Below are 11,973 nucleotides of genomic sequence, written 5' to 3'. Positions count from 1 at the left end.
AATGATGTCCTTTTTCCACCAATTTAAAATCAGTTTACTTTGACCAAGATCCTGTCTCGATCTTTGAAGAAATGGCCTTATTTCCTTTTTTCACATCGACATATCAAAAGCAATCTGCCTCCAATAACAAAGCAACACAGACATGGACATTGAAAATCCCCCTGCTGGACCACGAACGAACTGCCAGCTGTGCAATGAGTGAGTTGAGCTCTTTACTCTGACCTAGCGACAAGCTGCTTGTTAAGGAACTACAATTTGGTGGAAGGAATTGCTGACATTAAAACATTGAATGCCAGATTCCCAATTTATTCATTTCTTACTTTATTTATTTAACTGTTGTATAACAGCAGTAGAACACTGGAGGTTGTGTGTTATCACAAATAACATCACAGCCGTGATGCTGTTCCACAATAACACACTCCCTCTCCGGTTCTGTTGCTTAACTAGCTGACAGGCACTTACTATAAAGCATATACAACACAGTTTAAAATAAATAAACAGATGCAAATTTTATTCTTTTATTCCTTTTATTTATTCATTAAATAGAATAAAACGGAAATGGATCTTCTCACAGATCCATCCTGCTTCCTCAGAGCATGCGATGTCATTCCAGTTCTTCTTGCCTGGGAAACCCTGAATGTCAGCACAGTCCTCATTATTCTGGTCATCATTTGGTTCTCCTTCCTCCCAGAACCTGAAAGCCAGAGAATCAGAACCAGTCTCTGATCAGTGTTCATTAACCTTCAGCTCAACTCTCTCGGCCTGTATTCAGTCACATTCATACAATCAGTTACTTCAGAAGGTGAAAGAAATTCTAGTTCATCAGTTTCCTACTCAGTGGTCAGAGCTGATCCATCCACCCATTTCCAGACTCCCTCTGTTTCAGTGTCAGTCAGACCAATCCAAGCTCGACTGCTGCCCAGATTGTTAAGGATGAACTCCTGCCATTGAGATAATATAATGTGAAGAGATTTAAGATGTTTTACACTCTCTCTCTCTCTCTCTCTCTCTCTCTCTCTCTCTCTCTCTCTCTCTCTCTCTCTCTCTCTCTCTCACCTGTTCTTCTCTGCTGTTTATGATCACCAGGTCTGCTCCTCTCTCTCTGCAATCCTCTCTGCTCTCAGTCCAGTTCTTGTATCCAACAGTTATGTAGTAAAGAGTGCCATTGAAATACGTCCAACCCTGCTGCATTGCCTTCTCTATGAATTGAACACAGAGCACACACACACACACACACACACACACACACACACACACACACACACACACACACACACACACACACACACATATATGAACACTCAGACACTCTATGCTTAATTTGATCAAATAAATGTTTGTGTATAGTAGCAGCCCTGACATCTGTTTCTGGCAGTGTCTTATTTAAGGAAAAGTTGCTTATCGCTGCTGTTGGAATAAAACCTCAATTTATATAATGCATTATTGTATTATAATATACATTTTTATTGTTTTTCAGTTTTTGACATCATTTGAAAGTGCCTGATGCCCTTTATATTCTGTGTAAATTTCCTGATGAATGGACCAAATAAAAATGGGCCCAAAGTAGCGTGGAAATGAATCTGGTTCCATTGACTTACAATAAAAGTAAAGTATGTTTTTTCCTTCTCCTGTAAAGTTACTATTTTGGAGATCTGACAGCGGCGATATGCATTAGCAGCTTCAGGATGAATAAACCCCTTTCTAAATATTTCTGGAAAAATGTTCTTTAAATAGTGCACAGTGCTAATGACCTTCAGCGCTCTCCATGGAGAACTTTGGAATGAGAGAAGCTCCATTCAAACATTTTCTCTGAAGCAGCTGCATCACAGTGTAAAACTGGTTTGAACTGAAACCTTAGAAATAGAAATGTGTTTGCTTACCTAAAGTAGAAAATAACACAAAGTACTTTATGTCCATAGTCACATTGATGTAGGCTGTTTCCCAGGTGACTTTGTTAGCAGGCAGTTCTTTGTTACTGGTCTGTGACTGGTCTCTCTCGAAATTGATCCACAGCACTGTGATGGCAGCCAGCAGGAGAAAACATAGAAGCCCCAGACACACTGCAGCCAGTCTGTAGCCTTTGTTCCTTCCTGTATTCATTTCTGAAAATAGAAAACATTACATAGTGCATACCTATGCACAATGTACACTTTACAATGACTCATAACATTGATTTACATCCTTCATAGAAAACGTGTTGATCAGGGAAACCATGTGTATGTGGACCTGATGTTCCTGATTTTGCATATACGTGTATCCTCACTCCTCTGTGTTCTCTTTTGTAATGATGCTGCAAATACTAAAAATGAAGCAGGACTGGTGCTGGAACAAGGAAATTAAGCAGATTCCAGCCTTCATTAAAACAGTCTTGGTTTATAACTGCAGAATACTGTCACCACAGTCTCCAGCTCTCACAGTGAGTCTGAGTATGTGGTATTTTGCAATATGCTCCTATATGGACAAAAGTATTGTGACACACTTCTTAATCATTGAATCCAAGTGTTTTATTCAGTCCCATTGCCATAGGTGTATAAGGTCAAGCACCCAGACAAGCAGTCTGCCCTTAAAAACATCTGTGAAAGAACAGGTCGTTTTATTGAGCTTACTGAATTTGGGTGTGGTACTGTAATAGGATGCCATCTTTTCAACAAGTCAATTCTGAAAATTTCTTCCCCTCTAGATATTCTACGATAAACTGAGATCTTGATGGAAAAGTGGAAACATTTATGAAACACAGCAACATATTCTGTGAAGTGAATAATCACGCTTCGCTATTCGGCAGTCTGACGGATGAGTCTGCATTTGGCAAATGCCAGGAGAACATTACCTGCCTGACTGCATTATGTCAACTGTAAAGTTTGGTGGAGGAGGGATTATGCTGTGGGGTTGTTTTTCAGGGGTTGGCCTAGACCCCTTAGTTCCAGTGAAGGAAAATCTTAATGGTTCAGCAAACCAAGACATTTTGGACAATTGTATGCTTCCAACTCTGTGTGAACAGTTTGGGGAAGAACTTTTTTTTTTGTTCCAGCATGACTGCACACCAGTGAACAAAGCAAGGTCTATAAAGGCATGGCTGGGTGAGTTTGTTGTGGAAGAACCTGACTGCTCTGCACAAAGCCTTGACCTCAACCCCATCAAACACCTCTGAGATGAACTACAGCAGAGATTGCGAGCCAGGCTCTCTCATTCAACATCAGTGTCTGACCTTACAAATGCTCTTCTTGATGAATGTTCAAAATTCCCACAGACCCACTCCAAAATCTTGTAGAAAGCTTTCCAGAACAGTGGAAGCTGTTATAGCTGCAAAGGGGGACCAATTCCATATTAACGCCTATGGATTTAGATTGGGCCTTCATAAAAGCTGTTGTGTGTGTGTGTGTAAGCAGTAGGTGTCCCAATACTTTAGTCCATATAGTGTATGTGCTGTTCTCAGGAAGGGACGTTGAGAAGAGAGACAGCTTATGCAAACCACACTGCACTTTCAGAAGCCCATTTCAGGCTTTATATCTGAGTTGTTGTTCTGCATCTCTGAGTCAAGGCCTTTAACAGCATTCACACACTCAGTACGGCGCTAATTCATTCAGTAATTCAAACTGAAGTTTACTCTTGAGTGTCCAGATTAAAAACCACACAGGAAACTAACTCATAGGAGGCATCTGAGCGATGTGTGTATGTGCCACCACGCCCTCTCTATCTCTTACACACACAAGTCAGTGTGTTTTCATTAAAGCTGAGATCCAACACAAAGAATATGAGCGTTACTAATGTAATGTGTTACTATTACCAAATACAGCAAGTTGGAAGTTGAAGTGAGAGACAGCTTACGCAAACCACACTGCACTTTCAGAAGCCCATTTCAGGGTCTATATCTGAGTTGCTGCTCTGCATCTCTGGGTCACGGCCTTTAACAGCATTCACATAACTAATTATTATCGGTTATAATAACAATTCTAATAAGCAGGGCACTAGTCCAACAGGACAAATTAGTCTCTGAATGAGGTGCACTTTGAATAACCCTAAAAAGGCTGTAACTAACAATAGAAATAGTAATAATTTTCACAATATGTAAGAAAACAATGATTTATTCTAATGTTTATAGGTCATTATAGTAACACTTCACAACACTGGTCCACAAATGCTTAACTAATGCATTCATCACAATGAATGAATGCATAGACTTATACTTAACCCATCAGGAAATAATGAAGTATATATGTTAATAAAGAACTAAGTCGTGTATGAATAGCCATTAACAATGGAAATCATTAAGCATTAAACTGTTGCTAACTAGGATGCTTAATATAATGCATAGGCTAATAACCAAAACAGTTATCTGCAGGAAAATCAATGGCTTGTATGCAGCAATATTTTAACAAAGGTTTTAATGTTGTTCATTTTTTTTGTTTTATGTGATGCTCTTTAGTGTCCTTTTGATTTCATGATTTATTAGAACCGGCCCAGATCTTCATATATGAATTTACATTGAACGTAAGGATATTTTTTCAATAAGCTATCAATTAATATAATGCTATCAATTAATATAATGTATGGGGGCAGTCGTGGGCTGGAGGTTAGGGATCTGGCCCTGTGACCAGAAGGTTGCTGGTTCGATCCCCAGGGCCGACAGTCCATGACTGAGGTGTCCTTGAGCAAGACACCTAACCCCTAACTGCTCCCTGGGCGCCGTGGATAGGGCTGCCCACCGCTCCGGGCAAGTGTGCTTACTGCCCCCTAGTGTGTGTGTTCACTAGTGTGTATGTGGTGTTTCACTTCATGGATGGGTTAAATGGGGAGGTGGAATTTCCCCTGTTGTGGGATCAAAAAAGTATCACTTAAACTTAAAAATAATCATTCATTATACAAGTCGTTGCTTAAGAAATCTGCACATCATTAGTCATTATATTTGTCATGAATTCATTATGATGTGCCCTGTTAAGTAAAGTCATGATATAAATATACATTTACAAATCACCAGTAAACATGTTTATATATTATTAATGTACTGTGTACAAGGAGTAAATTATTTACACAGCAATATCAGTGAAGCTCATTTATTGAAACTCACTTTTTAAATGTTTCTCACAGCATAAAATATGAGGAGAAAACTATGTAACAGTGTGTTTTATGTTGACTTTGTATGGTACTGGTTTGATTTAAGTTGCCTTGTGGATCTGGTTTTAAATGACACCAGATGTTTTTTCGTCTAACTTTACAGCCACCTGAATTCAAAATAATTCCAGAACATATTGGCAAGATCAGGGGCAGAAACAGCTTCTTTTGTTTTTGTTTTCGTCCATTCCCACTCAGGGGCGCATGAGACAGGAGGGTCCATAATCTTTAGTAGCGCAACCACAAAGGTGAATAAAACTGCAGATAAAGTGAGTGAGGTTTCACAGTAAAGTGGCTGAGTGCAGAAGTTAAGGTGCAGCAGATAAAAGGACGAGCATGGCTGAGGTAGAGAACGTTTAAAGGTCCATCAGGTAGATCTGCTGAGTGGAAACCCTGTGGGAACAAGCTGCCCATGAGTCTGGAAGAGTCTTGGTGATCAGTAGGCTTCTTCCAGACGGGGGTGGTGTAAACAGTCTGTGTGATGGATGAGCGGGGTCCTTCCTGATGCTGCATGCACACTAGTTAGTGTAGGTGTCCTTAATACCAGGAAAGCTTCACCGAGTGATGGAATGGGCAATTTTCACTTTCCTGTCCGGATTCCATACTGCTTCAGGTGCAGAGGGGTGTGAGGCATCTGTGTCCTTCTGAAGTCTACAGTCATCTGTCTTGCCTTGGTTACATTCAGAGAGAGATTGTTGTCTTTGCACCAGAGCTCCAGCTGCCTCGCCTCCTCTCTGTAGGCCAAGCCCTATGACTGTAACATCATCAGCAAACTTGATTGCTGTGATGTTTGGCGATGCAGTCGTGAGTGAGTAGGGTATACAGCAGAGGACACAGCACAGGGGGCCTTGGTGTTCAAAGTGATGGAGTGAAATGATCTGTTCTGAGGCAGGCCAGAGTCATCCAATGGATTTTATGGGTGCATACCTGGGGGCCCAAGCCACTATGAGCAATTACAAGCTACTTCAAAGTCTGTGGAAGGGAGGAAAGAGGATAAAGAGATTGAACAACCAGAGAATCTTCCATCCAGGAGGAAAAGAAAGAAGAGGAATCCAGCTCTGGAGAGAGCGTTGACAGTGTCTAAGACAGCAGCTCATCGGACGACTGTAAATAAAGTGATACTGCGGCTGAGGAGGAGGATAGGAAAGATTCTCCACAGGAAGAAAAAACGGACAAAACCAGGAGAACATGCATCCAGAGGAAAAGGCTTCAGGCATCATAAAAGCAGACGGTGATAAACCCTTTCAACGTTTGATAATCACTTCATGTAATGTTTGAGGAATCTGTTCGGCTTTAAACAGATTAAAAAGATTAAGAAAGTTGAGATTTTCTGTGTGCAGGAAACAGAGCTACACTTGCAGCCAAAGTAGACGTTTTGTAAATCTACTGCTGTTTTATTGCTTTAGTTTTATTTAAAATTACATCCTTTTTAGTTTCTGTTCTTTTTCTTTTGTTTGTTCTCTTTTCCTCTTTTCACAAAGTTTTTGTATAGATAGTTATTAGCATTAAAAAGCATTGTTTGCCATATCACCTCAGCAGGGATTCATATTAAACAACATCAAACACTGTTCACAGTGACTGAAGGTTCAACCTACCTGTGTGTTGGATGGCTCCTGTAGATTTAAAATATGAAGCCTGTTATCATATCATAGTACTTGGCTAGAAAAAGAAACAATTGACAGTCTTAAACAAACAAAAGCCAAACATAACAATCACAGTAGGCTTCTGCAGAACAGCAGCAACGGATACTACAAAAAGTGTAATGCTCCTCAGGCTGTCCAAGTCCATGCGTTAAACCTCCAGACTCTTATGAAGAGACCACATGATTTCAGAGAAGGTCTTTTCTTCACTTTCGTGTTCATATTTGGATCATGGGCGTTCAGATAACGGGTGTGTTCTCTTCAGATAGAGCAAACTTCACGCCAGAGTCGTTGGCTAAATCGTCAACGCTTGACTCACAGTCACAATCAGGAAACAGAGCAGAATCTAAAGCCAAACAGAGTCTAACATTGAGAGTTTAGTTTAATACAAACACCAGAACAGCATCTGAACCAAAGAGAGAGTGTCACTGTGAGAGTTTAGTTTAATATGAAGACCAGAACAGCATCTAAACCAAAGACAGAGTGTCACTGTGAGAGTTTAGTCTAATACGAAGACCAGAACAGCATCTAAACCAAAGACAGAGTGTCACTGTGAGAGTTTAGTCTAATACGAAGACCAGAACAGCATCTAAACCAAAGACAGAGTGTCACTGTGAGAGTTTAGTCTAATACGAAGACCAGAACAGCATCTAAACCAAAGACAGAGTGTCACTGTGAGAGTTTAGTCTAATACGAAGACCAGAACAGCATCTAAACCAAAGACAGAGTGTCACTGTGAGAGTTTAGTCTAATACGAAGACCAGAACAGCATCTAAACCAAAGACAGAGTGTCACTGTGAGAGTTTAGTCTAATACGAAGACCAGATTTTTGGTATACACATATCAAAAGATATGGTTGTTATCAACATTTGAACTTTTTAAAGCATTTTAAATCAAACTGGTGGCCAGTATTTTGAGATATAACTACTTACCTGAGAATCTGCCAGTTACTTGACTAAGAATGTTCAGCAAGTCTTCTTAGCTTGGAAATTTCCACTCATATTTTTTTTCTCTGAGATCTCATGTGGAATGACAGTAATATTACTAAAACAAATCATGTTTTCCAAACTGCTATAATGTATGTATAATGTATGTTATATATGGTGAAAAAAGTACACTAAGATTCTGCATAGTATTCATCCTTGTAACTCTGTGATCTACAGAGCCCTGCTGGTGACATCCCATATAAATAAGAATAATTGCTGGCCATGCCATGTTAACATGTGGGAATGAGATTCTAATACATGGACATGAGAACAAGATAATTAAGTCACGGGTGAGAATGGGATCATGCCTTATGCCTTATTAAGCTGTGTTCAAGGTTTAATTATCTTGTTTCCACACTTTACTAAGTCATAGCCAAATCGAAATTTTTACAACAGGTGTTTTTACAACAGCTTTACAGAAAAATCCGCGTCCAAGCCCCCGTTAAGTCATGGCCATCCATTATTTTTTTTCATCTGGGGTGTCATCAGCAGTGATCTAAACACTGAGGTGACTGATATCCATGCCTTTTATGGAAATTGCAAGGAAAGCCTTATACACCTTTCTACAGGTGTAATGTGATCTCCTGTTTTTAGACAAAACTGTCTTCATTGCTCCAATTCCATTAACTTTGAACTCAAAGAATGTAGAATTCTTACTAAGAACTCACTGTGTTCTTGGGTGGAACATTCTGGACAAGTTAGTGTGTAAGAACGAACTTGGACGAGCACAATTTTTAAACAAACAGTTAAAGATCACATGGGACTGTAATTATTTCTTAAATATTAAAACAACAGGAACATCCTCTCCTCATAGTGAACTAAAAGACATTCTAAAATGGATAGTTCTGGTCCTAAAATCTGATTGGCTGAGCCACAGCACTAAAACCCCTTGTGCTGTTAATGGAGTAATCTATAACTCTCATGCTGCGTGGAGGAACAACTGACTACACTGATGAGGTTTTTGTTTAAACTGAACAGCTGGCAACTTAAGTAGAATTAGGCTGGTCAGCTAACAGGCTACAAGGCAGCCTAAACAACACCATCATTATCACAGATTTGAGTTAAAGTACTTACAAAAGATACGGTTCACAGTAAAACAGCAGTGTAAAAGTCTAAAGAATATCACTTGAATGACTTACATGAAAAGGCCCAGGCTGAATCACAAATGGATGTACACTCCTTAAATAGTGCACTAGCTATGAAAGTTTAGAAATTCTAGCCTCTATAGCCAAATAGTAATTCATTTTTAGCTATATTATGCACTATTGGGGTGCAGGATCTAATATTTCAATTCCTACCTAGTGCACTATCTAGGGAGCAGGGAGCCATTTGAGATGGAGCCCCAGCATGATAAGAGGGGCTTTGCTGGATTGGTGCTGTATAAGACTTGCAGTGGTAATATGGTGATCAAAAATGCATTAAACAGTGCTGTGTTATCATATGTTAATTGTTTTATGGTATAAAGTTCATAAAATACAGGGTGAGTCAAAAGTCACAGGACACCGTTTTATTTTATTTTTATCCATATATATATATATATATATATATATATATATATATATATATGGGTGTATGTATAATTGCATATTCCTTCAAAAACCTATTTACTATTATTTGGCAAATATTTAAATCACCTAATTACACACAGATCTATCAAAAATCAAAAACTGCAACATTGATTTAAAACGGAACTTATTAAGGATTCTAGGAGGTTGCGACAACGTTCAGACAACGTAGCACTGATTACTTTTTCTCGCCTTGGTTCTCACAACATTGTCACAACCTCCTAGAAAGTTGTCAGGCAACATTGTCACAACTTTCTGAGAAATTACATTTCAACGTTGTGACAACATAAAGAGCACCAAGCTGACAAGGGTGTCGGCACCAAAACAGCGCATTGTCACAACGGTGTCACAACGTAATTGTGTTTGCAGGGACTCTTGTGTGATTGAAAACAACCTAATTTTAAGCAAACGTGCCAAACTGTTAATGGTCTGTTGAAATTTCAGGATAGCAAACGTCTCGTAAATATCGAACATCCAATATCAAGCTAACTTTAAAATAGTCTTAACACGCTGCTTTGCTTGCCTTCCTATTCACCCTATTTTCCATGACAACACGGGCAGGCCATCTTTGCTTACTTGTGACTGCTGATCCATTGATTATCGTTAGACCAGAGACCGGAGAAATACGTCTAGAAATATTATGAGTAGTATAATATGCTCAGTTAGAGGCTGTCACAATAACTGGAAGAAGAGGTGTATTTCGCTTGAACAGCAGTGCTACGAACACAACAAAAAACGGTTAGGGTTTTGTGGGGCATCATATAACCTACATCCACCGCCTTCCTAAGAGGAGGACCCGCGTCTGTTGCTGAAGACGCTAAATTTAAAACATCCTCCCAAACGTCCACACGTCTGCTCTTACCATTTTGTGGAAGGGAAACCAACACCAGAACATCCTTTCCCACACAAATGGCTTGGTTACGAAGCTCCAGTGAAGCGGACACATCGGGTGTTTGTGAGATTTTCAACTAAGATTAACCTAAGGGTGAACGTTGGCTAGTTAGCTATGTTAGCTAACGTCAAATGGCTTGTTGTGTTAGCATAGCTACATGATCAGTGTCCACAGTAGTAACCGAGCTACTTCAGACAGAGTGAACGTTAATAGACATATTAAAATTCAGTTATGTGCATAGTTTTACAGATGCAGACATATATTGTTATATTGGATTAGATTAGATTAGATGAAACATTGTGCAGAGTACAAAGGAGCCACTGAAATGCAGTTAGCAGCGAACCAGAAGTGCAAATACAGTATTATTTACATATAAAGTGCAGGAAGTAACCGTGGTAAGTGATGCTGTGGTCACAATATATACAGTTGAGGATGGTAGAGAGGTAAAAAAAAAAGATGTGCAAGTATCAATAGTGCAGTAATAGGTAACAAATATCAATTGCCCACTAGTCCAACATTTACATCTTCTTCTTCTTCTTTCCTTTGCTCTTTATGTCCCGCTTGGTGCGGGGTCCGCTTTTCGGAATGCCTTCTTCCATTTCTTACGATCGAGGGCAGCCTCGGAGCTGATGTTGACAGTCTTCATAGCCTGTGCGATAGTGTCCATCCACCGCTTTTTGGGTCGCCCTCTTGGCCTGTTGCCACACGGGTCCATTCGCAGGGCCCTTCTGGCCACTGACTCCTCCTCGCTGCGGACAACATGGCCATACCATCGGAGCCTGGATTCGTGCATCTTGTCTGTGATGGGTGCCACGCCCCATCTTTTCCTGATGTGCTCGTTTGTCAATCTATCCAGGCGGGTTAGACCCAAAGGCCACCTGAGCATCTTAATTTCCATGGTATTCATGGCCTGCTCGGGTTTGGTTGTGGCTGGCCAACACTCTCAACATTTACATATGCATGTTATTTTCACAGTTGCCAAAACAGTAAAACTTACTTGTGGGTATTATTTTTCACAGATAAATCGACCAGCAATGTAGAGGGGGACCCTGACGCTAATGATCAGATGCCTGTGGCACATTGTGATGCAGCAACACAATGGGAAGATCCAACTGTTTCAGACCACAGCTATGCTGCCTGTGCACCACCTCACCTGCCCCTTCTGTGTGACCAGGCAACACAGTGCACTGAACAAGCACAAATGCATGTTGATCTACTAAGAAGTGACCTCCTTTGTGTACTTTACACAGGATTGCCTTTAGATGCGTTTAATTCACTGGCTGATGACCTGACACAGGGATACAATAACTGCTTCCACCAACACCCCAAAGATCAGCTCTTAATGAGCCTGATGAAGCTTCGGCTAAATTTACTGCAGGTTGACATCGCCCAGAGGTTTCGTGTATCACAACCTATAGTCAGTAAGGTCTCTTCATGTTGGTTGGCCCTCATGGAGGAAAAGATGAGCATCCAGGGAGACAATCCAAGCAACAATGCCTCAGTGCTTTAGAGAACATTAACCAAACACTACATGGGTAATAGACTGTAGAGACCACACAACCTTGTCTCAAGAGGCGAGTCTTACAGTCACTACTACAGCCAAAATGCCATCAAGTACTTAGTGGCTATTGCACCCTGTGGGCTAATAATGTTCATTTCACCAGCGTACGGAGGAAGATGCAGTGATAAGTTCATCACAGCAAATTCAGTTTTTTTTGGAATACCTACGCCCTGGTGATGAAGTCATGGCTGACAGAGGGTTTGTCATCCAAGATCTCCTC

At 40.3% G+C, this 11,973-nt stretch overlaps 1 protein-coding gene across 1 annotated transcript; it reads right to left on the bottom strand.

Annotated features, from left to right (window-relative positions):
* Positions 1-508: 508 nt before the first annotated feature.
* LOC108410918 (hepatic lectin-like) lies at positions 509-6,922 on the bottom strand. The gene is made up of 5 exons (XM_037532912.1): positions 6,705-6,922; positions 1,881-2,102; positions 1,057-1,199; positions 835-941; positions 509-694 (listed from the first exon to the last, which is right to left on the bottom strand). The coding sequence occupies exons 2-5, from the start codon at positions 2,098-2,100 to the stop codon at positions 532-534; spliced, it is 633 nt and encodes a 210-aa protein (XP_037388809.1). The 5' UTR covers positions 2,101-2,102; positions 6,705-6,922; the 3' UTR covers positions 509-531.
* Between the last annotated feature and the right edge of the window lie 5,051 nt (positions 6,923-11,973).

Source organism: Pygocentrus nattereri, chromosome 22, assembly GCF_015220715.1.
Source record: "Pygocentrus nattereri isolate fPygNat1 chromosome 22, fPygNat1.pri, whole genome shotgun sequence".
NCBI lineage: Eukaryota > Metazoa > Chordata > Actinopteri > Characiformes > Serrasalmidae > Pygocentrus > Pygocentrus nattereri.
Note: the sequence above shows the minus strand (reverse complement) of the source record. Positions and strands in the feature narration are given on the sequence as shown.

Coding starts and splice junctions, on each gene's coding strand:
- LOC108410918 (XM_037532912.1), bottom strand. CDS start 2,100: ATGAATACAGGAAGGAACAAAGGCTACAGACTGGCTGCAGTGTGTCTG. Junction 1,200..1,880: donor TGTGTTATTTTCTACTTTAG/GTAAGCAAACAC, acceptor TTCAATTCATAG/AGAAGGCAATGCAGCAGGGT. Junction 942..1,056: donor TAAACAGCAGAGAAGAACAG/GTGAGAGAGAGA, acceptor TCTCAATGGCAG/GAGTTCATCCTTAACAATCT.